This window comes from Alexandromys fortis, unplaced genomic scaffold, assembly GCF_014885135.2.
Source record: "Alexandromys fortis isolate MF-2015 unplaced genomic scaffold, M_Fortis_MF-2015_v1.1 scaffold_1, whole genome shotgun sequence".
Classification (NCBI taxonomy): domain Eukaryota; kingdom Metazoa; phylum Chordata; class Mammalia; order Rodentia; family Cricetidae; genus Alexandromys; species Alexandromys fortis.
The window spans coordinates 28,933,505-28,961,341 of NW_026067927.1; the positions used below are offsets into that span (position 1 = coordinate 28,933,505).

General features: G+C 47.8%; 1 protein-coding gene across 2 annotated transcripts in view; it reads right to left on the reverse strand.

The window, feature by feature from the left end:
- Bicd2 (BICD cargo adaptor 2) overlaps positions 1 to 26,292 on the reverse strand; it is a 48,318-nt gene extending 22,026 nt beyond the window's left edge. The window contains exon 1 of one of the 2 annotated variants that reach the window (XM_050144088.1): positions 25,658 to 26,292. In XM_050144088.1, the coding sequence (XP_050000045.1) occupies positions 25,658 to 25,897 (240 nt within the window). In that variant the 5' untranslated portion in view covers positions 25,898 to 26,292. The remainder of the gene's footprint in view (positions 1 to 25,657) is intronic. The other variant, XM_050144089.1, reaches the window with a different exon arrangement.
- Positions 26,293 to 27,837: the final 1,545 nt, after the last annotated feature.

Consider the following 27,837-nt stretch of genomic DNA (forward strand, 5'->3'; position numbering starts at 1 on the left):
GGGGGGGGGGGGGGGGGGGGGGGGGAATCTCAGATCTGAGCATGGCAGTCAACAGCAAATGCATGTAAACCCATCTACCAGGAGGCTGAGGCAGGAAGATGGAACAGTATGTGCAATGATCCCATCCTGGGAAAAAGAACACCCACATGGGGCTGGGGAGATGGCTCAGTGGGTACAATACTGGTCATGTAATAATACAGACATGAGTTTGAATTGCTCAAAGCTACATAAAGGCCAAATGTGGCAGTGTATCCATCTGTAATCCCAGCTGTCCATTATTTTAAAGTACAGGGCCTTGAGAGATGGCTCAGTAAGTAAAAGCATTTGCCATTCAAGTCTGCTAACCTGAGTCCAGTCCCCAGAATCCCAGAATCCACATAAAGGTGGAAGGAGAAAGTCAGTTCTACAAAGTTGAACACACAAATACAATAGATTTAACAATTTTAAATAAATATGGTACACCCATATAATGAAGTTACTACTCCCAATAAAAAAGAATTGACACATCAACAAAGATATACGTCAAAATCACTTGGAGAAAAAAGATAGACTGTTCAATTCCCTTTATGTAAAAGTCTAGAAATGCAAACCAAACAGAGGTTCAGTGGTTGGGGTGGAGAGGACTACAGAGGACACAGGACAAATTCATTACCTTGATTCTGCTGATGGTCTCATGAACATATGCTTATATGAAAATTTATACTGAATACCCTAACATGCATGAAGCTCACTAAAGTTGCCTAAGGAAACAGCAGGGTTGTTTCTGAAGTGCTGTGCCCTCACCTGGAGAGTGTGAACCTACCAGACATAGCTCATCCCTGTAGCCACCATCTCCAGCTGGGAGGATGAGGGTTAGAGAGGTGGCCGTGTCTGTCTTATCGTATTGCTTTTGACCCTTTCAGACCATACTGCATCCAATCTTAGGCAACCTTTCAAATCCACTCAAATCCTGTTGCACCCAGAATCATCCTCCCATCCTATTGGTTGTGCAGGGTCCCTTCTGTCCTTCCTGGAGGAAATGCTCCCTGGAAAGGAGTTCCTGTCTGACCTGAAGACTGGTGGGGAACAGCCATTGATGTTTTTGTAGATTTCCTGCCTCATCTTGTGGACCTTCTTAGGAGAGAGCCTTTGTCTACCACACTGGTGTCAGGATCCTCCCCTGGACCACAGGTACAGCTTCTAACCTGCCCCTTCTACAAACTTCCCCAGCTGCTCCAAGGAAGGAAGACAGGGAAATAGAAGATCAGCTCTTCTCCAGTCTTAACCACAGGATGGTGGATGATCTGTGCTATGAGGAGCAGCAGTGATGTTGCTTATGGGCTATTCAGGCAGATTCAGTTCTCAACACAGGCTCTTGGCCTACATCCTGCCTGCTGCTCTGAAGCTGTCCAGGTTCAGCAAGACCCAACAAGGCCGGGAGAGATGAAGCATGAGGTCATGGCTAGTCAGGTGCCTTTAAGAGAAACACAGCCCATGTTAGCTTCTGTCCAACTGCAGCCCCCTGAGACGCTGGCTTCAAGGTCAGCCACACCCATGTAGCCATGGTGCAGTCATCTATGCCTACAAGAAACCAGGCCAATCATGACTTCAGCAGCAGGACCATGCTCAGAGATGCGACTTTACAGGATGTAGGACCCTAGTGGGCCTGTCAAATGTGGCTGGGATGGGAAAAGAGAAGCTCTGGGTAGAAGAAAAAAATTACAGCAGCCCTAGCAAATTTCCAAATTAGCATAGTGGGAATAGTGGCCTCGGGTAAAGAAACAGCATGAGCAGTGATGGGGGTAGAGGGTAAGGAGGACAAAGGCTTGGGCAGTTGAAACTATACCCATGGAAGGAGGTCAGGGCAAGTGCAGCAGCAAGGCACAGGCTGGGGTTTATGCCAGGGCTCAATACCTGCTATCCTTGGAATATGTCAGATGACTGCAGCCATAAAACAGGCATGCCCACTGAGTGGTGGTGGTGCACACCTTTAATTTCAGCACTTGGGAGGCAGAGACAGGTGCAACTCTGCTAGTTCCAGGACAGCCTGGTCTACAAAATGAGTTTCAGGACAGCCAAGGCTATACAAAAAAAATTGTCTTGAAAAACCAAACCAAACAGACATGCCCTAAGCATTAGACTATTTCATGGTGCCACGGTGTAGGAAGGCCGCATAAGCAGCCACTCTGCACATAAAAACTGAGGCAAAATAGGTTGAAGCATTTTGCCACAGGTGCTTGGTCTGGTTACACCATGGGGTGGTATAACACTGACAGAGAGCTGACAGGACAGGGCTTTGGAGTCACACCCAAGAAATGTGTCTTTATCCCTCCACTTCTGGAAACCAAGCATCACAGCAAGGGAGGACAGACTCTGGATGCATGTGGGAGCATCCAAGCCCACCTGTGCCCAGCGTGTTAGGAAAGGACAATTAACATCATATGCTGCTTAGTTGGTCCACCTCTGAAATAGGACACAATAGTGCAGATGGGGGTCATGTTGAGAGTAGATTACAGTGTCCCTCAATTTCCTCACTGATAACTTGGGTTAATAATGTCTCCAGCCTGAGCTCGCTGCTGAGAGGATTTAGGGTCAATAATTTTCTCATTAGAGATTGAGCAGCCTCTCAACTCCCTGAGCCCCACCCAGTCCCCAATAACAGAGCCTTCAAACACAACTTCAGGGAGTCATTCTCTGTTCTCGTCTCCCTCTTCTGGTGGCCCAGATGCAAGCATTATGTCTGACTCCAGACAGAGCAAGGGACTCATCTCTGGACCAGTGTCAGCATGCTGAGTACTACCCTGCTCCCAACCCCAAGGATCTAGAATGAGGACAGCACCAGCCCTCAGAATGGGCCCTTGCCCACAAAGATGCTCAAGTCCTGAACACAAAAAAACAGAGGTTGAGAGTCAGCATCAGAAGCAGCACAGAGGGGGCTGGAGAGATGGCTCAGTGGTTAAGAGCATTGCCTGCTCTTCCAAAGGTCCTGAGTTCAATTCCCGGCAACCACATGGTGGCTCACAGCCATCTGTAATTAGGTCTGGTGCCCTCTTCTGGCCTGCAGACATACACACAGACAGAATATTGTATGCATAATAAATAAATAAATATTAAAAAAAAAAAAAAGAAGCAGCACAGATATGGCCTGGCAGACACTTCCTATGATTTTGAAATCAGGATCTCAGTGGACCTAACTCCTGAAGGCTATCTAATAAGCTGGTCCCAATAAAGTTTTATTGCAACATCATGTTGTTTCCCCAGAAAGGGGTTTGCTGAGACCCAGTCTAGGCAGCAGTCCCATCCCCTCCCATGAGCAGAACACCTGCAAAGCTCCCTACTGTCACCTGGGGGGGGGGGGGTCCAACAACCCTGAACAACTCTCAAGTGTAAGTGTCCTTCCCTTGATCTGTTGAAGAAAACCTAAGTTCACTCTGGCAAGGCTGCATCAATCCTGTGCCTGACAGAGAGAGTGGGAAACAAGCTTAGGTCAGAACTTAGGAGGGTAGAGAAGCATGCCAGGTAGAGGAGGAAGTGAACCAAAGCACAAAAGGTAGGACTTGGTGGGGTTAGGAGACCCAGCTCCCCATGCCAGTGCCTGGCATCAGACAAGTATCCCCATCCCTTCCTACTTAGCCATGTCTTACAGCCTTGTCCACAGACCAGCTGGGCAGAAGGCACTATTCCATTAACACTTCCTGGCTGCAGAGGAGTAGAGTGAGCAGAGTGAGCAGGTATGTACACATCTGGAACTAGGCTGCCTGGGCCCATCTCCCATGAACTGACAGCCAGATTCAGTGGGGGCACTCCTTGCTGAAACTGAAAACTGGGCTACAAGACTAAGTTCCCAAAGCTGGGTGTGAAGAAGGCCAGGACTGCGTTGAGAGAACATGGTACCAAGCCAGGGTTATCCACAACCAGCCCACTAACTAAAAGGATGCGATGAGGACTTGAAGACCAGTCCAGATCAGTGCCTACCCCACCCCTTTCTACCTTTCCACACATTTGGCCAAGCCCTACAGATCCCACAAGGTTCCTACTCTAGAGTGAGCCAGAAGGGCTGCTTGGCTCCCTGCCAATGTCTACTGAAAGTTTCCTCACCTACAAAGGGAAGAAAGCCCCACCACTTACCCAAGAGTAATGTGGACATCTCACAATGAGAGCTACTCTTCTGTGCCAGCAGGACAGACTGACCCTTCAATCTGGAGAACACACTGGGGGCCTGGGAGCAGGTGTAATCAGGACTGAGCACAAGCCCTCTGCCACCCTACACACTATCCATGGGGTCTGGCTCCCTGGTGAAGGCCTACACCAACAAGCCAGGGAATGGGTATCCCAAAGAATTCTCCTCCCTAAACCAGTTTGATCATTTGATGCAGCAGGCATAAGACTTGCCAAACCAGGGGAGCCAGCCTCTGCAATCTAATGAGACAAGGCTTGTTCCAGGAAACAGACTCCACAACAAAGCCAGGAGCCTCCAATCCTTTGTCTGGGCTGATTCAGTACCGCCTACCCACAGACTGTGGGTTCCACACTTATTCCGAAAGGGACACCACGCCTGCATCAGGCTGGGCCTGGAATCCCAGGAATCCCTAAGCTGTACCAGCTGCCCATCCTGGCACGCCTGCTGGGAAGGGCTCTCCTACCACCTGCTGAAATGGAGATGCTATTTGGTTCCTGGCAAGGGCTGGGGAAGCAGAGAGGTTTGCTTCTCATCCGATCCCCACATTCTCACCCTGAAGAGAATGGGGACGTGAGAATAGTCCCATCACAGCACCTCTCTGTCTAGGCTTGTTAGAAATGCCTAGAGGCTGGCACACGCATCCTGTCAACCTTTACCAGTGGCATTTAGTCGTACGTACTGCATTCCTGGCCTCTGATGGGCACCAGTAGCATAAATATTGTGCAGTGTCAGGATCCCCAGGACCCAGCCATTCAAAAGACACTGACTGACTGGTGGATTCACCACCCATTCACATTTGCAAGCCACTAAACTACCACAAAGGGGAATCCAATGTCTTGAAGGCCTGAAAAAGAGCTGAGGTGGCTGGAAAGAAAAACATGGGCCTGGGAAGCACTGTTCAAATGGGTCTGAGCGCCTTGTTCCATCCTGAGCAGCTCATGAAAATGCTCAGTGTCCTGCATTACCAGGATTCCAGGACACCAAATGGCATCAAATCTTATTAAATTCAAGATGGTGCTGTGGATATTAAGCTGATATAAATGCAAGCTCAACACCATTCATTTAGAGATAAAGAACTTAAAGTATTAAGAGATTAAATCTATAATCAAAGTTTGATTAGACCTATGCTGCCTGGGAAAGGCTAGTATACAAATTAACAAGTAGGTAGAGGGACCTCCTCAATGACAATCAGGACTGTCAGAGACAGAAGTCTCCACAGCAGGACAGACACAATCTTCTTCCCAAACAGAGCTGTGTGCAAGAAAAACTATCAGAAGGAACTGTAAATGATGTAAGAGTAATCTAAAATAGGAAGAAACTGCTAGCATGCCTGTGTGCCACAGAGAACAAAATGTATTTTTCATGTTTGTATTATAATCTAAAACTGTTCTGAAAAAAATGCAACAGAAAACTAAGCCAGCATGTACCCAAACACACAAAAATTAAAAAAATAATCTCTTAATTACGTCTGTATCAAGAAAGGCATACAGAACTAAACAACAGGAAACAGAGTAAACAAAAATAGAAACATCTTATCAACACTCAGGATAGTCTAGCTGGACTACGCAAGGGAAAGGCAGCCACTAAAAATAAACATGAATGATAAAAAGAGCTGTTCCTTGACTCTAAACAAAGTAGCAAGCCAAAGCCTCCACACAGCAGAGATGTTCACAGAAAACAAAAGGCAAAGCAACCATGTTAGTTAGTGTGTCTTTTTACCCAGTTACAATTACCAAATGTGCAGCTACCTCCCCAGACTGAGGAGCTGAACACTGACAGCTTGATTCTAGCAGACACGTGAGAGTCGAGCTCCCACATCCATGGCACCATTTCCCTTCCTTGGGCAAGCCACCGAGGAGAACTCGAACCCAGGAGTCCAGGATCAGAGTCCCTGGCTACTACCACATCCATTCAAATGGAGGCATTGACAGGATCTCAGCAAATCTTCCCTTCCAAATGGCAGGAGGTGCTTAGAGACCAATCCTATACTGATACAGAACTGAAAACTCAGCAAACCCAATAAACAGAACCTGTTTTATGAATTATTCAGTCATCAGAAGACCATGCCCGGAACTCAAATGTGAGATAAGCCAGTTCAGTTTTTAAAGTATGCATTCAGCATGTACTAAGAAACAAGACAGGCAGAGAAGCCTAAGTAAACCACAATGTCAGGAGAAGAACTACCAACTGCCACACATAAACTAACTGTTGAAAGGAACTGAGAAAAGGAATCTCTCCAAAAACATGAGTTAAAAGTAAAATAAACAAATAAGAAATCTCCAAAGTAAATTGTTCAGTTAGGAACACAAAATTTAAAAAATTATACTTATAACCTTTACCTCAAAGCACATACTCCGCAGACATTAGTTTCAGTAAAAACGACACTTGTTCAAGGAGGATTAAAAACAAGAAAGGCTAAATATTAGTAAAGTAATTTAATCTCTCAGTGTCAGGCAAAGTTCTTTTAATATAGGCACCACAGCTAAAGAGTTTTGGATCCTTCGATGACTTCTTCATGCTGTGGAGAAATTTATTTAGAAAATTTTGCTAACAAAAATTCTCCCCTTTCATTAAAAATATTTTTTGTATATGTTTTTGTTTAATTGAGACAGGGTCTCCTGTATCCCAGGCTGGCCTCAAACTTGCTAAGTAGCCAACTAGGACTTTAAGTTTCCTGATCTTCCTTTTTCCATCTCCTAGGAGCTGGGTTACATACTACCTCCGACTGATGTGGTACTGCAGATGGAACCTAGGGTTTTGTGCACGTGGACAAGCATCTACCAAGAGAGCTACAGCCTCAGGAGCCATGCAACCCAGATTTTAAAGATAATAGCCCATTTATGAACACCCATCTTTTGAATTCAGGGAGGTTGAATCCAGTGTTTATAACTGTGAGAAAACTATCATTAACTACACATTAACACTCCTCTTCAGAGAGAAACCCTGTCTCCATTAGCAATATCTCCAGCTCTGCTTCCCCAAAGTCAGGCAACCAACAATCTATCTTCTATTCTTATAAATTTGTCTATTTCTGGACATTTCATGTAACTCATACAATACTGGTCTTATGTGGTTTTTTTCCCCACTTAGCACATTTTTCAGGTCCATGCATGTTACAATTCTTATTAGTACTCTTTCTTTTTATGGCTGTATGTTCCTATGGCACAGGCAGACCACATGTTTACCTACTGATCATGTGATGACCATTTGTGTTGTTTTCCCTTTGAGGCTATTATTAAGAATAACAGTACAGCCGGGCGGTGGTGGCGCACGCCTTTAATCCCAGCACTTGGGAGGCAGAGGCAGGCGGATCTCTGTGAGTTTGAGACCAGCCCGGTCTACAAGAGCTAGTTCCAGGACTGGCTCCAAAACCACAGAGAAACCCTGTCTCGGAAAAAAAAAAAAAAAAAAAAGAATAACAGTACTATAGTCATTCATTTAAAAGTCTTCAGAGTGGGTGGATCTCTGTGAGTTCGAGGCCAGCCTGGTCTATAAGAGCTAACTCCAGGGTAGACTCCAAAACTACAGAGAAACCCTGTCTCAAAAAACAAAAACAAAAACAAAAAAAAAGTGTAAAAGTCTTTAGATGTAGGAATTAGCTGATGGGAAGTTGGAGCTAATGGGCCAAGCCGTGATTTGATTAATACAGTTTCTGTATGGTTATTTCAGGGCTAAACTAGCCGGGTGGCCGGGATGAACAAGCGGCCCCCTACCTCCTACACACTGGGGCACAGGGCTTGGTGATAACTCACCTCTGCTTCAGGTCAGAGATCTCTCTGCTTCTCAATCTGCTAAAATGTGACCAGCTTGTGCTACAAGCTCCTGCCACCAAGTGTGAAGACACAGCTATCATGCCTTTCTATCCTGTTGGAACCATGGGCCAAAAAATAAATTCCTACTCTCCCAAACTGTCTAGTCAGGCATTCCACCAAGTAGACAAAAAAAAAAAAGGAACTAACGCATCACATGCCTGGAAGGGAATTCGAGGCCACACTGTAGTTTTGGGACAGTGAGATGGTTCGGTAAAGGTACCTGTCACCAAACTTGATGACCTGAGTTTGATCCCAGAACCCACATGACAGAAGGAGACCAGCTCACGTTGTCCTCCTACCTCCACACACATGTATATACATTGTGTACATTATATATATACATATATAAATGTAAAAAGAATTTTTTAAATAAAAAGACTAACCCAACCATAGGGACTGGATATCTAAAGTGTTCCCAGAACACACACTAGGCACACTAGAGCATGGAGCATGGAGCTGCGGGACACTCCAGCTCCTGGAGAGGAAAAAGAAAGGGAGAATTGCAGGTGGCCAGCGACAGTGCATTTGAATGCCTGTGCACTATGTAATTATAGTTTAAAGGTTAATAAAACCCCAAGCCAAACAAACTTAAAGTTTGCGTCCACTCTGAGTAATGAAACAGTGGCACCACGGACAAGATGAAAGATCCCATTTCCATGACTGCACTTCAACAAAAACCTGATATAAGAACACAGAAACAGCTGGGTGCAGTGGTGCAGGACTTTAATCCCAGCACTCAGGAGGCAGAGACATGAAGATCTCTGAGAGTTTGGGCCCAGCCTGGTCAATATAGCAAGTTCTAGGCCAGCCAGAACTAACAATGACACCCTATCTCAAAAACAGCTCCGAACTGCTGGGCGGTGGTAGTGCACGCCTTTAATTCCAGCACTCAGGCGGCAGAGGCAGGTTAATCTCTGAGTTCAAGGCGAGCCTAATCTACAGAGCATTCCAGAACAGCTCCAAAGCTACACAGAGAAACCCGAAACCCGGCTGAAAAAACAAAAAGCAGCACAGAACCAGGCATGGGAGGCAGGAATAGAAGGGTTTTAAGTTTAAATTCAACTAATGAGAGACGCCACCTCAAAAAAAAAAAAAAATCAAAAAACAGACTGGACAGGTAATGGTGCCAAAAAATGGACTGCAGGGTTACGGTACACAATGTGCACAAACTCACCCCATAACAGACGCACAGATCAGGATGCAACATAGAGTTAGAGGGCAGAGCTCCTCCCTAGTCATCCCAGTACAACCTGGAAGGCCTAAGGCTGGACTCAGGTGGGCAGAAAGTACAGTGGAAGGTGGGACTTTAAACACATCAGGAGCAGATTCTGAGGCATCTTTACTGGCTTTGCTAAATTGAGGTGTTCCTTCCCAACCTCCAGTCACATCAACTCCACCAGTCTTGGGTTGCTACATATGAAGACAACTGAGGCTATAAGCGCAGCTTGTTCCAGCTCTGGTGAAGGTCCAGACCACAAGAGTGGTCCCAAAGAAGAAAAGCAATAATCTTCAGGGTCACTGCACTTTACAGCTTGCCCTGACAGAAGTTCGCTAGCTTCCCACAGGAATACTAGCCCCTTCTAGACCTGAGAAAACAACTTTGACAACACTTGTCTCCAAACAAGTTTCCCCAAGAGAGGCTGAGAGAAAGAACAGAAAGTCTGAGACTTGTGAGGCAGAAGGCACAGAGCCTGACCAACTCCAGCTTGTTTCACAGAATCCTTTGGGGAATAGGAAACGTCTATTCCCAGAGCAGGCACACCTGTGGTGTGGCCTGGATCCTGGGAAGCTTGGACTTGGCTGCAGGACCGCCAGTTTCAGATGAAGCAAAACAAGCCCCCAGGGTCCTGAGCTTCAGGCTACTTCCCACACAAAAATCACTTCCCTTTTGACACCTAGCCCTGCCTCCCTAGAAACAAGGTAAAGGGCAACAGCAGGAAGCGAAGGCACCTCCTCACTGGAAGAGGGGAAAGGAGCTGTGGCATCCCCTAAGTGCTGCTCATGCCCAACACACACCACCACGGGGGCTGAAAAGAACCACACTTTAAGTAGTCCTCTGGTCACGGTAGCACAGCAGAGCAGAAGGTACTGGGTGTGACCCCTCACAAGGGTGAGCTACTGTGTGTACCACTGTGTGTCTCAACTTTTAAAAACGAGAACTAGGGCTGGAGAGATGGCTTGATATGTGTACTGCTCTTGCAAAGAACCTGAGTTCTGTTCCCAGCACCACATCAGACAGTTCACAACTGCCTCTAAGTCCAGCTCAGCTCTTCTTGTTACTCTAGGCAACCATGCTCACATACACAGACCAAAACATCACAGGGAGAGGGGGGGGGGGCAAAGAGAGAGAGAGGCAAAGAGAGAGACAGATAGACAAAGTCAGAGACAGAATTTTTTTGTTATTTGTCTTTTGAGACAGGGTTTCTCTGTGTAGCCTTGGCTGTTCTGGAACTCATTCTACAGACCAGGCTGGCCTTGAACTCACAGATCCACCTGCCACTGCCTCCCAAGCACCTAGATTAAAGGTATGTACCACCACTGTCTGGTCAGATACATATAATTAAAAAATAAAATCTTTTTAAATTTGTATTTATTTAGTTGATGTATATGTGTGCTTTCTCTGTATGTATATCTGTGTACCACATGTATACCTGGCACCCCCAGAGGCCAGAAAAGGGCATCAGAACCCCTGGGACTGGAGTTACAGACAGTTGTGAGCTTCCATGTGGGTGCTAGAAACTAAAACTGGGTCCTCTAGAAGAGCAGGCAGTGCTCTTAATCATGAAGCTTCTCTTCAACACCAATAAAATGAACCTTTAAAACAATGAAGGCTAACAGGCATCTGAATAGCAGTCCACCATGAACAGACATCCTCTGGGGTCAAAGGCAGCCCTAAAAAAACAGCCTGGTTTAAAACCGCTTCTCCCTCACACTCACTCCAACAGTGAGCAGCAGGTCTCCTAACAGCCTCTAAGGAAGGCCTTCCAAGATCATATACGAATAAGAACTTTCTGGATAGTTGGAAAGAGCCCTACAACTTTCCTCCTGCATTTCAATCAGGCCACATCTCTGAACCAGGGTGCCAACTGAGGTCCAAAAGGGACATGATACAACTCCTGCCAAGAGCAGGGGCCACTGTCTTACCAGTATGGAGAGTCAGGCAGTTCTATAAAGAAGCACTTAGCCTCAGAGCCTCCTCCATGAAGTGGACCTGCATGTTGGAGTCCCTTTCAAGCCCCTTGCACACTTCTGGAAGCGGTACCGCCCTCCACCTTCCTCCTGGGAACCTGTATGTGAGGAGCTTCTGAGCATAGTTCAGGACATAGGATTGGCCAGGGTCAGCAGGGAGGGCTAGATCTGCTTAGGCAGTGACGCAAAGTGCAGCAGCAATCCCAAACAGCAGAATGCCTTCTAAGAACACACTACCAGTGCAGAAACTGAGCCAGGATCATCCCGACAAAACACAGTGAGGCAAAACTATAATGTGAGAAGTTTGTACCTACCCTCAGCAGGTACAGAAATGGAGGGGGATGTCTGTCGCAACAGGTTAAAAAACTCAGGAAAGATACAGGTAAAGAATGGGTGACAGGTATGAGGAGGACACAGCTGTGTGACAGACCCCACACTCAGTGGCAGGAGATGGGAAGTCCCAGATGATGGAGACACGGGGTGGGCTCGGTAGGCTGGCCTTGAAAGAAGGGCATCTCCTCTTTCCTACCCTATCACTAAACATTCACCCTAGTGACTGAGCAGCAGGAGGAGCTCCCAGACTAGGACTCTTCTAGGTCTCTCTTTTCCACCAGGCACGTCCCGGGCTCATGCACATTCCTAGACAGCCTTTGGTATCCATAGGCCAAATCACAATCAATGGATAATGTTGGCAAGTTTCAGATACCTAGCGATTGAATTCCCACTTAGATCCCTAGGATTAGTTTAAAAGCATCAATACTACTGAGGATTTAATCACCCTAGGCGTAGTCTGAGTTTTGGAAAATTTAAGTCCCACGTGATCTGTGTGTAGGCAGTTTTGAGCAAACAGACCTGCGAAATCCCATCAAGGGACCACAGAAACATCATGGGAGACTCTACCACACCCCTGCCCCACCCCACCCCAGCCAGCTGTTCACCCCAACTCAGACTGTGTGAGAAGGTTCTAAGGAGGCCTGATCAATTCCTTCCACCATTGTTTAATGACTTCCTGAGCAGGTGTCAGCAATGCAGGGCACAAGGGCTCCAGAGACAGCACGGAGCAGGGGTTCATCAGGTGCCTTGCACAAGAGAACCTTACCTCCCATCTCACAGGCAAGCAAACTAGGGCTCGGAAGGCCAGACAGTTCACCTCAGAGCATCACCAGGGGTGTTTTTACTATCAGAACCCACCTCTGTCTTTGCAGCAAAGTCCCTATAAGAAAGAATAAAGGCTTCCAGGAAGTCAGGAGCAGTGTGGGCACAATGACCACCTACAGAGCTCTGCCTAACCCCACAGTCTAGCAGGCCTCAATCATCTATCACATGGCAGGCATTCAGGAGGCCCACCAAACCCAGGTCTCTCCAAAAATACATCATCCTGCCCACAGCAAGAAGCTGAGGCAGCCACCAAATGGGAGTCCCATGCTTATGACTGTGAGGATCATTAGGGCCAGAACCCTGGAGGCACCCCAAAACAGCATAGAGCTGCAGTGCTTGTCTCTGGGCCTTGTCTGTGTTGGACCCCCTCCACTCCCCCTGAGGTCTGTGTCAATCCACAGGGGCCATTCCATTGCCAACTGAGAACCCCAGCTGCCCTGGGCAGCGTCCAAATGTTAAGCTGCTTTTAGAAAAGTGGGGATTCATCCCTGGGCAGAAGGGATTTAGCCAGAATTGGGTGCCATTTAGAGAAGATTACACCCTAATTGCCCTAGTGTCAGCAGGCAGCCTCCTGCCAGCTGAGCCCTGGGACTGGCAGAAGTCCCTAGAGACCCTGGTTTCCCTATCTAAGGACACAGACTACAGCACCGGGGCCGGGGGACCAGCCATCATCTTCCACAGCAGCTGGCTCAACACAGGACTTCCATTTGGCGGCTTGTGGTCAGGACAGAGGGAGGAGCCTAGAGGTCCGATGGGCAGCTTCCAGCTCACATCTGTTCTGGGCTAGAGGAAGACAACTTAACAGGCAGGCAGAGCAGCCTGGACCAGGCCAGGCTATAGACCACAGGTACATGTAGCAGCAGCTTACTTTTCTTACTGTCTCTACCCTCACCACATTCCTTCACCTCTCTAGCCTGTTTTAGCAAGAGAAATCAGAGAGGCTCATGGTCAGAAAATGAGAAGAGAATCTCAAGTATAGGCCATCTCCACCCAAACCCTAGAGGGTTTTTCACCACAGGATCAATAACAAGAAAAGAGCCCAAGGAGAGTTACACAAGCTGTAAAGACAGATGTGCTTAGCTTTCCGTTCTGAAGGTTCTAGATGGTGGTTAACCCTGTGGACAACACTGCAGCACTATAGTACTGTCCTTGGGTGCACATCCAACCCTGGTCCTCTATGGGCAGATCCCTGCCATGAGGGACTTGCATATCCTGAAGTGATATCATTAGGTGCAGACTAATGCTGGGACTATGTGCCCTGAAAGTTAGACTGCCCACAGCTGTCTGATCTCCCATCCCAGCTTAGAGACCTTGGCTTTGTCATGCCTTGGTCTTGTCAAGTCACCCTGGGGAGCCTTCCATTCCTATTCCATTTCTACTCATGCTGTCATATGACCCTCACACACTGTCATCCTGGACATCCTCTTCTGGAGATCACCACGGGCTATGTCATTGTCTCCTTTAGCTTAACTAGCTTGTACCCCATAATACAGCACTGCCGGGAGGCAGGGTCTAATGGGAGAGTTAATGGTCACAAGAGGGAGCCTTCATGAATGAGGACTGACTTCTTGTGCAGCCACACACACCTGTTTCCCCTCTGCTTTCCACCAGAAGTTGAGCAGCGTGAGTCCCTCAGCAGAGGACCAGCAAGTGCAGGTGCCACACTCTTGGACATCTCAGCCTCCAGAACCATATGCTCAAATAAGCCCTTTCCTTTAGATAGTCTCTTATAGCAATAGAAAGAGGACTAAGACAGAAGTCCAACTATAATAATAAGAACCTTGGCTGCAGATGCAGCCGTAATACAACCACAGCTGATGTCAGGGGTCATCCTTACAACCCTTCAACAAGAATTTAGAGTATGGGGCTATACGTAGGGTACTTAAAGGAGGGGAGACCCTAAGGAAGGTGCAGACAAGCTCAAGTCACTCCAAGATGACTTCTTGGAGGAGTGGGAGAGAGGCCTCCCTATCTGAGAGCAGGGTGGTGTTTCAGATTCCAGCTAAGAGGTAGGGAGAAAGGTGACCCATGGTGGAAACTGAGGCACAGTCAGAGGATGAGGAGAAAGGTAGGCAGGATGGCCAAGAGCAGCTGTGCAAGAAGGCTCAGGCATGCGACAGGACACCATGTCACAGGAAACCTGGGATGATCTGGTCTGGAGTTCACAGTGCCGCCCAAATAACAAAAGATCCTTATGCAAGCACACATATAACTGCCCCAATGTAAAGAGGGGCAGATACAGAAGGAGAAGCCAATTGTCTCAGAGTGGCTGGGACCTAGGACTTCAATGAAGATGAGATAAGGAACCAGGCAAGGCAAGGAAGAAGTCCCAGAGGAAGGTGGTGACAGCAGACACCAGCAGGCACTCAGAAAGATGGGGTTGACGCTGAAATTCTAAGAGAAGCATCTGACTCAAATGCATAGTAATCTGACACCCTTGAAGAAGGACCAGCATCAGCTCCTACTTATGTGAAAGCCTAAGAAGACCTGGAGCCCAGCAGCTGATCCCTCCCTTAATGGCTGTCTTGATCAAAATACACATGGCTCAGACAATAGGCTGCTGACAGGAGTGAGGGCCATCCTGGGCTGGGCTTAGGCAGAAAGAAAATGACACAGAAACATCTTGTGGACAGATTTAGAAGCAAGAGTATGGGGAAACGCTAGAAGAGAAATATAACACTCATTGCCTATGAAAAAAAACCTATCCATTATCTGAGGGAAATTCTATTACTTCTTCTCAAGATTAAAAACCAAACAAGACTATCATTAATTAGCAGTGACCAAGGGTAACCCCACCATTCCAGGACCTGGCAAGCCTCAGTTAGGAAGGCAGGGAAGAGGCTGGCCTTGGCCTTCATTACACAGGTGTTCCTAAAATTCACTCCACTGCACATAAAGAAAAACTAGAGGACTAAAGCGGAAGACGGATTGAGACATACAAATAAATAAACAAATAAAAACAAATAAAGCGGAGCTGGGATGATAGCCCAGCAAGTAACAGCATTGCTATCAAGTCTGATGACCTGTGTTTGACTCTTAGAACCCATATGATAGAAATAGGACTGACTCCCATAAGTTGTCCTTGATCTTCAAGCACAAAGGCATGACAGTGGTGTGTGTGTGTGTCTTTCTACAAAATTAGAACATGAAAAAAAACATAAAGAGGAGATGGGTCAGTGGGTAAGAGTGCTTACCACGCAAGCTTGGAGTTTGAATCCCCAACAACCCATATAAAAAGCCAGGCATGGCAATACATTCTGTAACCCCAATGATGGGTGGAAGTAAAATAAGGCAGAGGTAGAAGGGCCACTGTGGCTTGCTGACCACCAGCCTAGCTCCAGCTTCAGTGGGAGACCAAGGAATAAGGTGAGAAATAGGACACTCAGTGTCTTCCTCTGGCCTTGCACAGGGCAGAGTTGCATACACCACACATATATTCCTCCTCCTGTCCTTCTTTCATACACACATATGTGTGTGTGTGTGTATGTACTGTTAAAATAACATTGCATTGACAAAAGAAAAATCACACAGTTCAATGGAACAGAACAGGGGATCCAGAAAGAGAGCCACACAAATAGTACTAACTGATGTCTGACAAGGAGCAAAGTCAACTAGCCATGCCAAACCAACTGGTCACCAGTACTCACACACAGCCCCAAACTCTTCATAAAAAAAAGTTCATTCAAAAGAGACCAGAGATTCATATGAAAACTATAGAACTATGAAGGTAACTAAAAGAAAAGAATCATCTATATGACCTCGGGTTTGGTTATAAAGTTCGAAACACTAGAAACACTATCCACACATGCAAGAACAGCATAAAAGAGAAAAAAGCCTGTCTATCAAAGATATTACTAAGATAATGAAAAGACCACTATGGTCTGGGACTTACATTCAAAACAGCTAAGTGCTTGCTATAATATTAAGCAGGGGGTGCCACTCCAGCCCTCTAACACCCCTATATCTAAGAAGTTTGGGATGACTGGAAGCCCCTGGCCTGGCAGTGGCCCTGGCTTGGACTCCAACTCCCAGCCTGCCATGCGGTAACCCCTCCCCAGGGAGGGTCAGGACCACTCCCCCAGGCTATTTAGGCTTGTGCCTGAAAGAATACTTGGTTTTTGGGTTTGTGTGGATCCCCTCTGTCTCTCTCTCTCTCCCTTGCCATGCTCTCCCAGCCACCTGAGAGTGCAACATTTATTAAACATGGGCATTTTAATTTGGCTTATCTGGTTTGATTGGATTTCCTGCTGGCAGAGCAGCTCGTCTTAGGAAATATTTCTAACACTTGCTATGGCTACACATATAAGATCACTTACAATTGAAATATAAGAAAGCTAGCAACTAGATTAAAAATGACTAAAACACCAGGAAAGATATCAAATCATACTGATGGCAAAGGAGCATATGAAAAATGCCCTGGGTTCCAACCTCAACATGGCAAAATAATAATGATGAAATAAAAGGGTGCAAAGAGGCCTGGAGCCATGCATCCTCAGAAAACTGCAAATTTAACAGTAGTCACATTCCATGACGCATGTATTAATACAGCCAATATCCAACAACAGCAGGGAAAGCTACCAAGAATGGGGGCAGCAGGAGCTCAGTTACTGCTGATGGAAATACCAAATGGGCAACCAGGCTAAAAGACAGTTTTGCTTTTTACACAGCTAAACAGTTTAAACCTCACTCACATATTTACCCAAATGATAAACATGTCTGCAATAGCTTTATTCATGATTTTAAAAAGTAAAGCAACCTGGACATTGAGCCTATAATTCGGGTTCTTAGAGAAGCTAAATAAGAAGGAGAACCCAAAGAAAATCATATAGGCATCCTCCTGAATATTAACCTTCATCAGGCGCTGAAAGAAGACAGAGACAGAGACCCACATTGGAGCACCGGACTGAAATCTCAAGGTCCAAATCAGGAGCACAAGGAGAGAGAGCACGAGCAAGGAACTCAGGACCGCGAGGGGTGCACCCACACACTGAGACAATGGGGATGTTCTATTGGGAACTCACCAAAGCCAGCGGGCCTGGGTCTGAAAAAGCCTGGGTTAAAACCGGTCTCGCTGAACATAGCAGACAATGAGGACTACTGAGACCCCAAGAACAGTGGCAATGGGTTTTTGATCCTACTGCACGTATTGGTTTGGTGGGAGCCTAGGCAGTTTGGATGCTCACCTTACTAGACCTGGATGGAGGTGGGTGGTCCTTGGACTTCCCACAGGGCAGGGAACCCTGACTGCTCTTTGGGCTGACGAGGGAGGGGGACTTAATTGGGGGAGGGCAAGGGAAAGGGGAGGCGGCGGTGGGGAAGAGACAGAAATCTTTAATTAATTAATAAATAAATTTTTTTAAAAAAAGGAAAAAAAGTAAAGCAACCAAAATACCCTTCAAAGGGTGAATATTGATCAAACATACGGAAAGATGAAGACACAGATGAATCTTACATGGTTCAAATTCTATGACATTCTGATAAAAAGAATGTACAGATGTTAAAAAGTTCAGTGATTGGCAGAAACTTGGCAGAGGTGAAGGTGAACTGCAAAGGATATGTTTTTAAGGTAGTAAGTCACACTGTATGACACTGGAAGGATACACACACGATACTAAGAATCTGGTCAAAGCCAGAACACACACACACACACACGTCAGCTTTCTGAGGCAATGTCTCATGTACCAATGAAAAAATCCGAATATATGCAAGTATTTTTAAAAATTATATTGGGGAATCCCAGGATGGAATGCAGAATGGGGCCAAATAATCTAAATTGCAAATGAGAAATATCACGATGGGGTAAGTAACTGTGGGAAAAAGTGAAATCTGTAAAATTAAAGGCAAAAGTTGATGAAGTAGCCTAGTGGGACACAAATGAACCATCTGGACACAGTGAACTAGGATCAGTATACAGTGTGACAGATGGTGGGTGCCAGGTGTCTCACTGCTGGAGTAGGAGGTCAGATAAGCAGGTGGTGAGAATGACCCACGTGCTGACAGATGAAGCTGGCTGCAGTCGTATGAGCTCACACTGCAGACGTGTGTGTACATGACTTAGACACACTGCTTGCTCTGCACTAGCCATACAGTGAGCAGCTAGATCTTTGTTTCTAGTCCCTCTCTCATCTAAAGCAACTAGAGATCTGTGGGAGAAACGCTGGTTCCAGGACCACACATACCTTTACAAGAGGCTAGAGAGATGGCTCAGTTGGTAAGGTTCCTGCTGCTCCAGTGAGGTCAAAGCAAAGGCACCTGTACAAAAGGCACCAGCCCTAGGGAGGCAGAGACAGGAGGATGGTGGGGAGGGCCCTGCTGGTCAGTCAGGAGAGGAAAATCCTGTCCAAAAACTATGGTAGGGAACAACTGAAGAAAACATCCAACATGACCTCTGGCCTTTACACATATGTGCACCTGCATACTAACCTCCCCAGTACACACACAAAATGCTTAATAACAAAAAAATAAGTCATAATAGAGTATGTCAGGATCATACGAGGAAAAGCTAGATAAATTTTTATTCGTCAAATTAAGTGTTATTACAATCCAGAGAATAAAGTAAAAGGCCAACATATCTTATACACACAAAATAATAAAAGGGTGAGAGCAAAGGAGAAGTCTATGTAAAACTACCCAAACGTTCTGCTGACTTCCAAAGAACACTGGAAAAGAGGGACAGAAGCAACTTTAATGCAGAGAAATCTATCAGGAGTAATACATGCTTCACTGGCTCAAAATCTCACGTTGGTTTGTTTGTAGTTTTTTGGTCCACATTACCTGGTTTTGACAAGTGCATAAAATCATTTTTATACCCATCCAGTGTCACACAGAATCGTTTCACCATCTTGAAAAACAGTCCCTTGAACTTCACTCCTTGCCCACCCCCAAGTCTCCACCAGGTGATTACCATCAACAACAGCCATGAAGAAGCAGACATGACATGCTGACGAGACTGTTCTCCTATGAACCCGTAATTCAAACCTACTCAAAAAAAAAAGTCAAATAACAAATGTCACCAGTGACTTTCTACAAAACACCTGACCAATCTTCCTTAAAACTGTCAAAGTCACCAAAATTAAGGAAAGTCTGACAAACTGTCACACCTTCAAGTAGCCTGAGACTAACCGGTGACCAAATGTAATCTGATATCCCAGATGAGACCCTGGATTAGAAGTAGGACACCAGGTAAAAGAAAGACAGTCTAGCTGCAGCACAGGCTTTACAGCAGCTGAGATTGGTTCATCAACTTTAACAAATGTATCACAATGTACGACATGAATGAGAGGGACCAAAACTTTCTGTACTACCTCCAATTTTTCTATAAATCTAGAATGGTCCTAAAGTAAATTTGTTTTTGTTTTTGTTTTTTGAGAGGGTTTCTCTGTGTAGCCCTGGCTGTCCTGGAACTCACTCTGTAGACCAGGCTGGCCTGCCTCCACCTCCTGAGCGCTGGGATTAAAGGCGTGCGCCACCAGCGCCTAGTCGGTGATTTATTTTTTAATTAATGATAAAAAGGCAGCACACAGGTTGACAGAGCCAATGGTTACCACACAGAAACTTGGACACAGGACACTTGGTTTTAACAAGGTGTGAGGGCTGGTGTGATGTGGCTTCATAGGCTGGCAGCTCTGGAGCCTCTGTCAGGTGGTGAGAGGCAGGAAGTGTCCAATCAGATGTGCAAGTGTGTTCTCAGATGGCTCAGGTCTCACAGGTGCCCAGAGCTCTGTGTTCACTAGTGTTATTTCAGACAGGGTCTTAAGTTCGGACTGGCCTTGAACTTGCATCTGGAGGTAACTTTGATCTTTTGATCTTCCTGCCTCCACTCCACCACAAGAGCTGGGACTACAGGTACACACCATCTCATACCCTGTTTATCTGGCACTGAGGATCAAACCCAGGGACTCAGGCATGCTAGCCAAGCACGCTACCAACTTAGCTATATCTCTAACTCCTTTGGTGTTTTTTCACAAATGAAATTACATACAGGCAAAGGCAAAATTCCCATTATCCTCAAATCTTTTCTCCACATGCCAACTACTTTAGAACAAATAACTCTAGAAATCTCAATTGAGCCAAGGTAGAAAAAAATGAAGTGCTGCTCAGACAGACATTTAGGAATTATTAGGTTTCAGGTGTGAAAACCCTGTAGGAAAATACTCCTTATTTTCTCAACAGAGCCACTGCCTCAGAAGTAACAGAGCAAGATGAACTGAGGCAGAGACTGGGCGCAGCCAGACACTGCATGTGCAGCAGGAGCAGGGATGGGTCGGCCCACTGCATCCTTCACCTTACTTTTGTTTTGCTTAAAACTAACTCTGCAGCCTGGCATGGTGGCACACATCTCTAATCCCAGCAAGAAGGAAGGAAGGAAGGAAGGAAGGAAGGAAGGAAGGAAGGAAGGAAGGAAGGAAGGAAGGAAGGAAGGAAGGAAGACTGTGACAGACGCACCATGGTGCCCCCCAGACCAGTGTCTGTCACACACTCATAGGAGGAGGAACCAGCAAGGAGAAACAGTCACTGCTCCCTCAGTGCTCAGGTTCTATAACAGACCATGGCCTCTCTGCTCTATATTCTGAAGCTCAATTTTAAACCAGTGATTTCTAAATAGTGAAGCAGTCCTCCACACCTGCTCTCTTCAATGCCACTGTCCACTTGAGCAAGGGGACACATGGCTTCAGGGAAGTTGAGGAGCCCTGCCCCTGAGCCTCCACCTCTGTCCACCTCCAGGCTTGGTCTAGAGAGGAAGGAAAGGAGCCACACTACCTTCTGTTTAAAGAGGGGGCTTGAGAAACAGCTTTGAACACTAAACCAGAAGGGGCCTGGAGCCCAAACCTCACCTATCTTGAGCTTCCATGATCATGAGTCTCTCTCACATGCTGCCATCACAACAAGGCAGAGAATGCCAAGAAGAAATGAAATCATTCTTTACCCTACATGCAGAACAGCCTGTCAACAAGTCCACATATGGGGGTGGGGGTGGGAGGACTGAATAGTGGGAGTGCTGCCCCAATTGGCAAGAACAGTCAAATAAAGACCTAGGTCCCTAAATAGACCCAACAAGAATGCCACATGAACCTGAGCCAGGGCTCTTGCTGAGGTGACTGCTCAGACCTAAGGGAAAGACAGTAACCATCCAAGTGTTCCTAGTGTGCCAGACTGTAGTGACAGGCACCATCATTAAGTCACTAAGGCCTAGACAAAGGAGTGGCTCATTTAAGGCCATACAGTTCCTGAGAGCCCAGGCAGGGTCACAAAACACCCCTCCAGCATCACAGGACTAGGCACCACATGCAACTAGCCTACTCTCTTGCTCAGGCTTCTCTGAGGCCTACTGACTCTCCTGAGAGCTGTAGGCTACCAGCGCTGGGCCTGGGCCTCCCTTTGGCCCCACCTGCTAAGCCTCAAAGTATGCTTGGCATCTCTGAAGACAGGCCTGCTCCATCACAGCTGCGCCAGCCCTGTGCCCAGTGGAAGGTAGCCAAGGCCACACCTCCACATGCTGGCAGGGCTGGCCTGGAGCAGCCATTCACATGCCTGGGGCAGACTCTCTGCCAGGTACAGGTGTCTAATTCCCGTGCCCCTCAGAACAGCAGGGTCTGATGTGACAGTTAAAGACACTGTTAAAAGCAGAAGAGCCGTCCTCGGGAGGCAGAGGCAGGCGGAACTCTGTGAGTTCAAGGCCAGCCTAGTCTACAGAAGAAGTTCCAGGCCAGCCTCCAAAGCTACAGAGAAAGCCTGTCTCGAAAAAACTAACAAACAAAAAAGTAGAAGAGTCCTATCAAATTCCTTCATGACCCCGTGCCCAACATTTGGAGTTAGAAAGGCAGGCCCAGAAGAAGGGAGGTCACCCAGCACCGGAAGAAGTGGGACCACAAGGCTACTGTCTAGATGCCTGTAGTTGCCTCTCTTCAACTGCCTCAAGGATTTGCAGGAATCTCAAGTCAATCGCCTTCACACAAACAGTAGATTTACTGACACCCTACCTGGCCCCAAAACACATTTGTGGCTCCTGTGCCTGCCCCTAATATCTGTCTGCTCAAGAAATGGATAAAATGACAGTGTGAGGAAGTCAAGGAACAGGGGAGCTCCTTACTCATTTAAAATGAAATCAGGACTTTCCCAGCTCTGGAAGCAAACACTCTAGGAGGCTGGGCCTCATTTTGGTAGAGCACCAATCTATACACCTTGAAGTGCATCATTCATCACTCCTGCCTCAAGTGGGCAAGCCCAGAGTCAAAGAACCTGCCAGAAAGTGTCTAAGCTTGAGAGGAGAATGGGACTTCCAAGAAGGGAGAAGAAGCAGGGTGGTCCCACAAACTGGTAAGGCTTGACGTACAGGACTACCCTAGGAGGTGGCAAAGGGAGACATTCGAGCAAAGACAAACAGACACAGGGAGGACCTACATGTACCACAGTGAGGAGTTTGAGGCCTGAATGAGGTGGAGCTAGGCTGACAAAGCATTTACTGGGTGCCAGGTACTGTGCCCAGCCTGGCGCTGGATTCCACCCACATGGCATGATGATGCATAGAACTTAGCACCGCCAGAAGTGACAAGGGACAGCAGTGAGGGTGTGTCCAGGCCTGTTCTTGGGCCAAGACCAGTGGAGCAGAAACTGCTTCCAGGACTCTCATGACAGAGAGGGGGAACCTGAACTCAGCCCCTTCACCTACAGTGACTACCCTCTCTGCCACTCCAACATACCTGTATGCCCAAAGCAACAGCTAAGGACACAGCGAGCTGTTTCACGGCCACTCAGGACCATGAATACCAGGGGCTGGACAATTCTCTATCCTACCGTGATGAATAAGGAAAGAAGGCACAACATGACTTGGGACAGATGTGGCCCTTACTGATTCATAAACACACACACACACACACACACACACACACACACCAAACAGCAAAATGGACCATGGAACATCCACTCTACTTTCTGCCTCAGTCAACACCCAGGCCATGGCTGTCAGCAGGACCTAACCATTCACCCATAAATAAAGACAGCAGGACCAACACTGAGTCGGCTCACCTACCACAAGCCTCTCCTTAGCTCTGGTCATAAATCCTTTCACCAGGGTCAACCAGCTTCCTCACCTCAAAGACTTTCATCGTTAAATGCAGGCAGGAGTACAAGCAACTCAACCATGGCATGACTTGTTAGTAACTAAACCTACCACAGCTAGAGGAACAAGGCAATTAAAATGGTTCACCTCTCTATGGGAGAAAACGTCCCACACAGACTGTCTCCTTAAATCTTGATTTGTTTTTTAAATAGTAGTTAGTATCTTCAAAAACAATACTGACCAAAATTAAGGAGTTTGACAAGGGCCTGCTCTGGCATGGGTGTGAGGAACAGACACAATGTTGACAGGAGGCAAATTGGCACTCTAAAGCTGAGGCACTCTTCTAGACTCTACTAGAAACTTCTGGAAGAAACCTTATGCCACCTTTCCAAAGGGAGAGGAAGAGTCTGTCCAAACCTATATAGCCCATGTGGGGATGAGCCAAGGGGTGGCATTACGCTAAACAGATACCTGGAGATCACTAGAGTACAGATCACACCCCCTGCCTCATCTCCTAAAGGCTTTCTTTCCCTCAGATAAAGACAAAGCTGTATGCATGCCACGGTTCTTCACCGACTGTGCAAGGAGCTGACAGATGGCAGTCACGGAGGTGGGGACCGGATAGGCCACCAACAGCCTGTTTTCACAGCAAATACTACTGAAGGAAAGCTGTTCATTCAGAAGAGGCTAGTGGGCTCCCAGGAAGTGGCATTCCACCAGAAGTGGGAAGGCAAGCCAGGCATCTGTGCAAAGGGAGTGGCACTATAATTAACAGTTGCTACCTGCCTGGAGGTCCATGAAGGGGGAGGGAAGCCCCAGACAGAAGACCAGATGTGGGATGAGAGCACACCCACTCCGTGTTTTCACAGCGCCATCCTTCATCTGTCACATCACTCGACCCCAAGGGAAGGGCGCCCGTTCTTCTGCTCTTGTCAGTCCACTGCCCGTGAGCCTGGCCTAGGAAAGTTAGGAAGTCCTCTGACAGACAGTGGATTCGAGGTTCTGTGTGAGGACCCAATTCCTGCCCACCCAAAGAAGCAGTCGCTTCCGGTACTCACCCAGCCCTGCTCTACCCAGATCTTAAAGACTCCCCAGAAGAGTAAGAGAAGCTCTGAAGCTCTGGAGTTCAGGGCTATCCAAGGCTGGCTGGGAGCAGAAGTACCAGAGGAGACAAGCCTGTGACCAATATCCAAGGCCAGAACTGAGTCTGATAGGGAAAGAAGCGGTTCAGATAAGCCAACAAGCTACCTGCTTGACCCAATGCCACCCTTTCCTAATACTGAATACTATGAGCAATACTTCTGGGTTGGCAAAGCTGCACCTCTATTTTGCAGAGGTGGAAGCTAAGGCTTTGGGAGAGCTTGTGCCCATGGCCTCATCATAAGCAGCAGGGAATGGTTGGTCCAAACTCAAGTGCATCCTTCTCCCAAAAAGCATTTCTCCAGTCTTCAGAATAAGTCAAGAGGACGGGAGACACTAACACTTAAATCACCCCTTAATAAAGCCTCCCCAGGTCCCTCTGACACCCTTTCCCAAGCCCTTGGCTGGCTTGGGGGGTCTAATCTGTCTCCCCACAGTGGGATGACACAAAGCATGTTTCCTACAGAAGGAGCACAGACCAGGGTACCAGGCAGTACCCAGGAGGCAAAGCAAGCCAGGAAGTGGTCGATGAAAGCCGTGTATCCCAGCGGTGGGAGCACCATTAATGAGATGAGAAAAATAGCTGAGCCAGCGCTAAGTCACAGATGGGATGGATACCTGGAAATCCAGCCTGTCAAGGGCCACAGGCAACCAGGAGCCACGACTCACTCAGCCCTGTATCCGTCCCTTCACAGCCGCAGGCAGTCAAGAAAGTAGATGAAATGTAGAGGGGAAGTGATTTGCTTGAAGGTGACAAACAGTGGCCAACCAGACCCAGGCCCAGGCTCAGCCTTTCCCAGAGGGTCAACTTTGCATCGATAGCCTCAGCTGTAAGCGCATCATCTGCACGCCCCCCACCTACAGACACACCCAAGGCAACAACGACCACAGCAGAACGTCAGACGTTAACGAAAGGGCCACCAAGGCCTGCAGAGAAAACTAGCGGGTGCGTGGGGCTGCAGGGAGTCTGGACCCCTCAGTCGGGCATTGACAGCCGGAGGAGACCGAGCTCGTTCACTCCCTCCCCCCGCCCCCCGCCCTGGGCCGCAACTCTGGGTTCCCTGCCCCACCCCTGGTACCTCCCACTGCTGGGCAGGGTGACCTTAGCGCCCCAGGCGGGGGTCGCAGCCGGCCACTTACTTCTTTGAGCTGCTCCATCTCGCTGCGGATGGCCTCATAGTCCACCTCGAGCTCCTCGAACTGCAGCTTGAGCTGGTGCTTCTCCTCGAGCACTGCCAGCCCATACTCGGCCGCCTGGATCTTCTCACGCGTGGTCTCGGCCAGTTCGTGGGACAGCCGCTTCACCTCGGCGCGCAGCCACTCGGGCTGTGCCTCCATCACGAGATGTGCGTACTCCTCCTCCTCCGACGGCGCGGACATGGTGGCCGCGCGCCGAGGCCGGCTCCCACCTTGGCTCCCACAAGCCGGGCCCTCTTAGCTGCCGCCGCCGCCCAGCCCCGACGGCCGCCCGCGCCGCCGCACTGCTCCTCCCTGACGCGCGGGGAACACTGGGGGCTGCAGTCCCACTGCGCATGGACTACACAACCCGTAGTCCCTTACACCCGCCTGCTCTGCGGCTGTGATTGGTCTAAATACCAAGGGGGCGGGGTCCTAACAAGATGCAAGCCTACGTCTCTTTAGCATTGTGGGAAATGTAGTCCTGCTTCGCCCTCACGCCTTGGCCCGTTGTGCGCCGCGCCCGGTTGGCTCCAGTCGGTGATTGGCCGGCGCCGCTGACGTGACAGAAGTAGGGGTGCCAACGACCCGAGCCCAGGGACCCTGCAGCTACCCGGAGAACCTCCAGCCTCGCCCTCCTTGCCTTTGTAGAAAAAGGCGAGCCGAGCTGTGGATACCACGAGTAAGATTCGTGTCCTACAACGTCAGAGCATCGCTTGTGAGACTGTGGCGCGCACTCTGTGCGGGATTTGAATGACTTGTGGCGCGCCACGGGCACTGCCAAAACAATCCGACGCTAGGGAGTCAGGGGGAGCCCAAACCCGGACAACTACTTCCTTTTGGCCCATAGTCCGTTAGGGTATTTTTTCATGAAACTGCAGGCACTTCAGTGAGCACAGCGTCATACATGTGTTTAAAAGTTGCCTATTCCCGGTTTTCAGCGTGACAAATTATTTCAAGTATAGCTGTACTCTTCGCTATAAGTCTAAATAAAACTTCCCTCCTCCCATAGTGGTTTGTATATAATATGCTTGTTCTCTCTCACTGCCCCCGCCCCGCAAACACCACATCCTACAGCTGCTGACCACCATAAAACACATAGAGGTCAGCTGGAGAGATGGCTCAGAGGATAAAGCGCTTGCTGAGCAAGCACAAGGATCTAAATTTGCATTCCCAGAGCCCACTTAAAGCACAGTCTATAATCCCAATGTTCCCCAGGCAAGATGGGAGGTGGAGGTTGGAGAACCCCCTGAAGCTAGCCTGGCGTATGAAAAGAAATAAAACAAAGATAACCCTGTCTCAAACAAGATGGAAGGCAAAAACTGACAACTGAATGTTATCTTCTGACTCAAATCTGCGTGTGGAGCCCTTGTGCACACACAAGAACACGAGTCCACTTCACACACACACACACACACACACACAAAGATTAAAAGAAAACCTAGGCTCAACGCAAGAGTTGTCTAGTAAATAGATTGGACAAGGTGGGACACACCTTTAATCTCAACACTTAGGCAGTTTTAGGAGGATCTCTGTAAATTTAAGGCCAACCTAGTCTACACAGCAAATTCCAGGACAGTCAGGGCTGCATAGGAGAGACCCTGTTTCAAAGACAAAAAGAGTTTGTAAATAAAGTCTCTCATTCCCCCTTTTCTTTAGCCAACCACCTGGTTGTCTGGGACAGTCTTGGCTCTACACTGAAAGGCTCACCACCTATCAGGTCCCTGTAAGCTGTTCATATGAGGAACTAGAAAGAACAGACCTTGCTCCCAACAAGCACGGAGCTCTACAGTAGCTGTGCCTACCCGGGCTGACCTGACTGGGAACCTCCCCCACCCCGACCCACATCTGTCTATGAGGCAAGTATGAGGAGTGGGAGAGCCAGGAGCCTGGTGCAGAAACTTTGAACTTGAAGACAAGGTGATGACAGAGATGTTGAGATACAGAGGGTGGGTCGCAACCATGATAGGCTTCCTTCCTGAAGCAGGGACAATGCTGACCAGCAAGGTTAGGGCAAAGAGGAAGTATTCTAGGATCCAGTTTGCCACTGGTAGGGGTGGGGGAACCAGGAAATACTTCCCTAAGGAGATGGCAGCGGGGAGAGATTCCGAGGACTTAGGGAACCAGCAAAAACAAAACTAGAT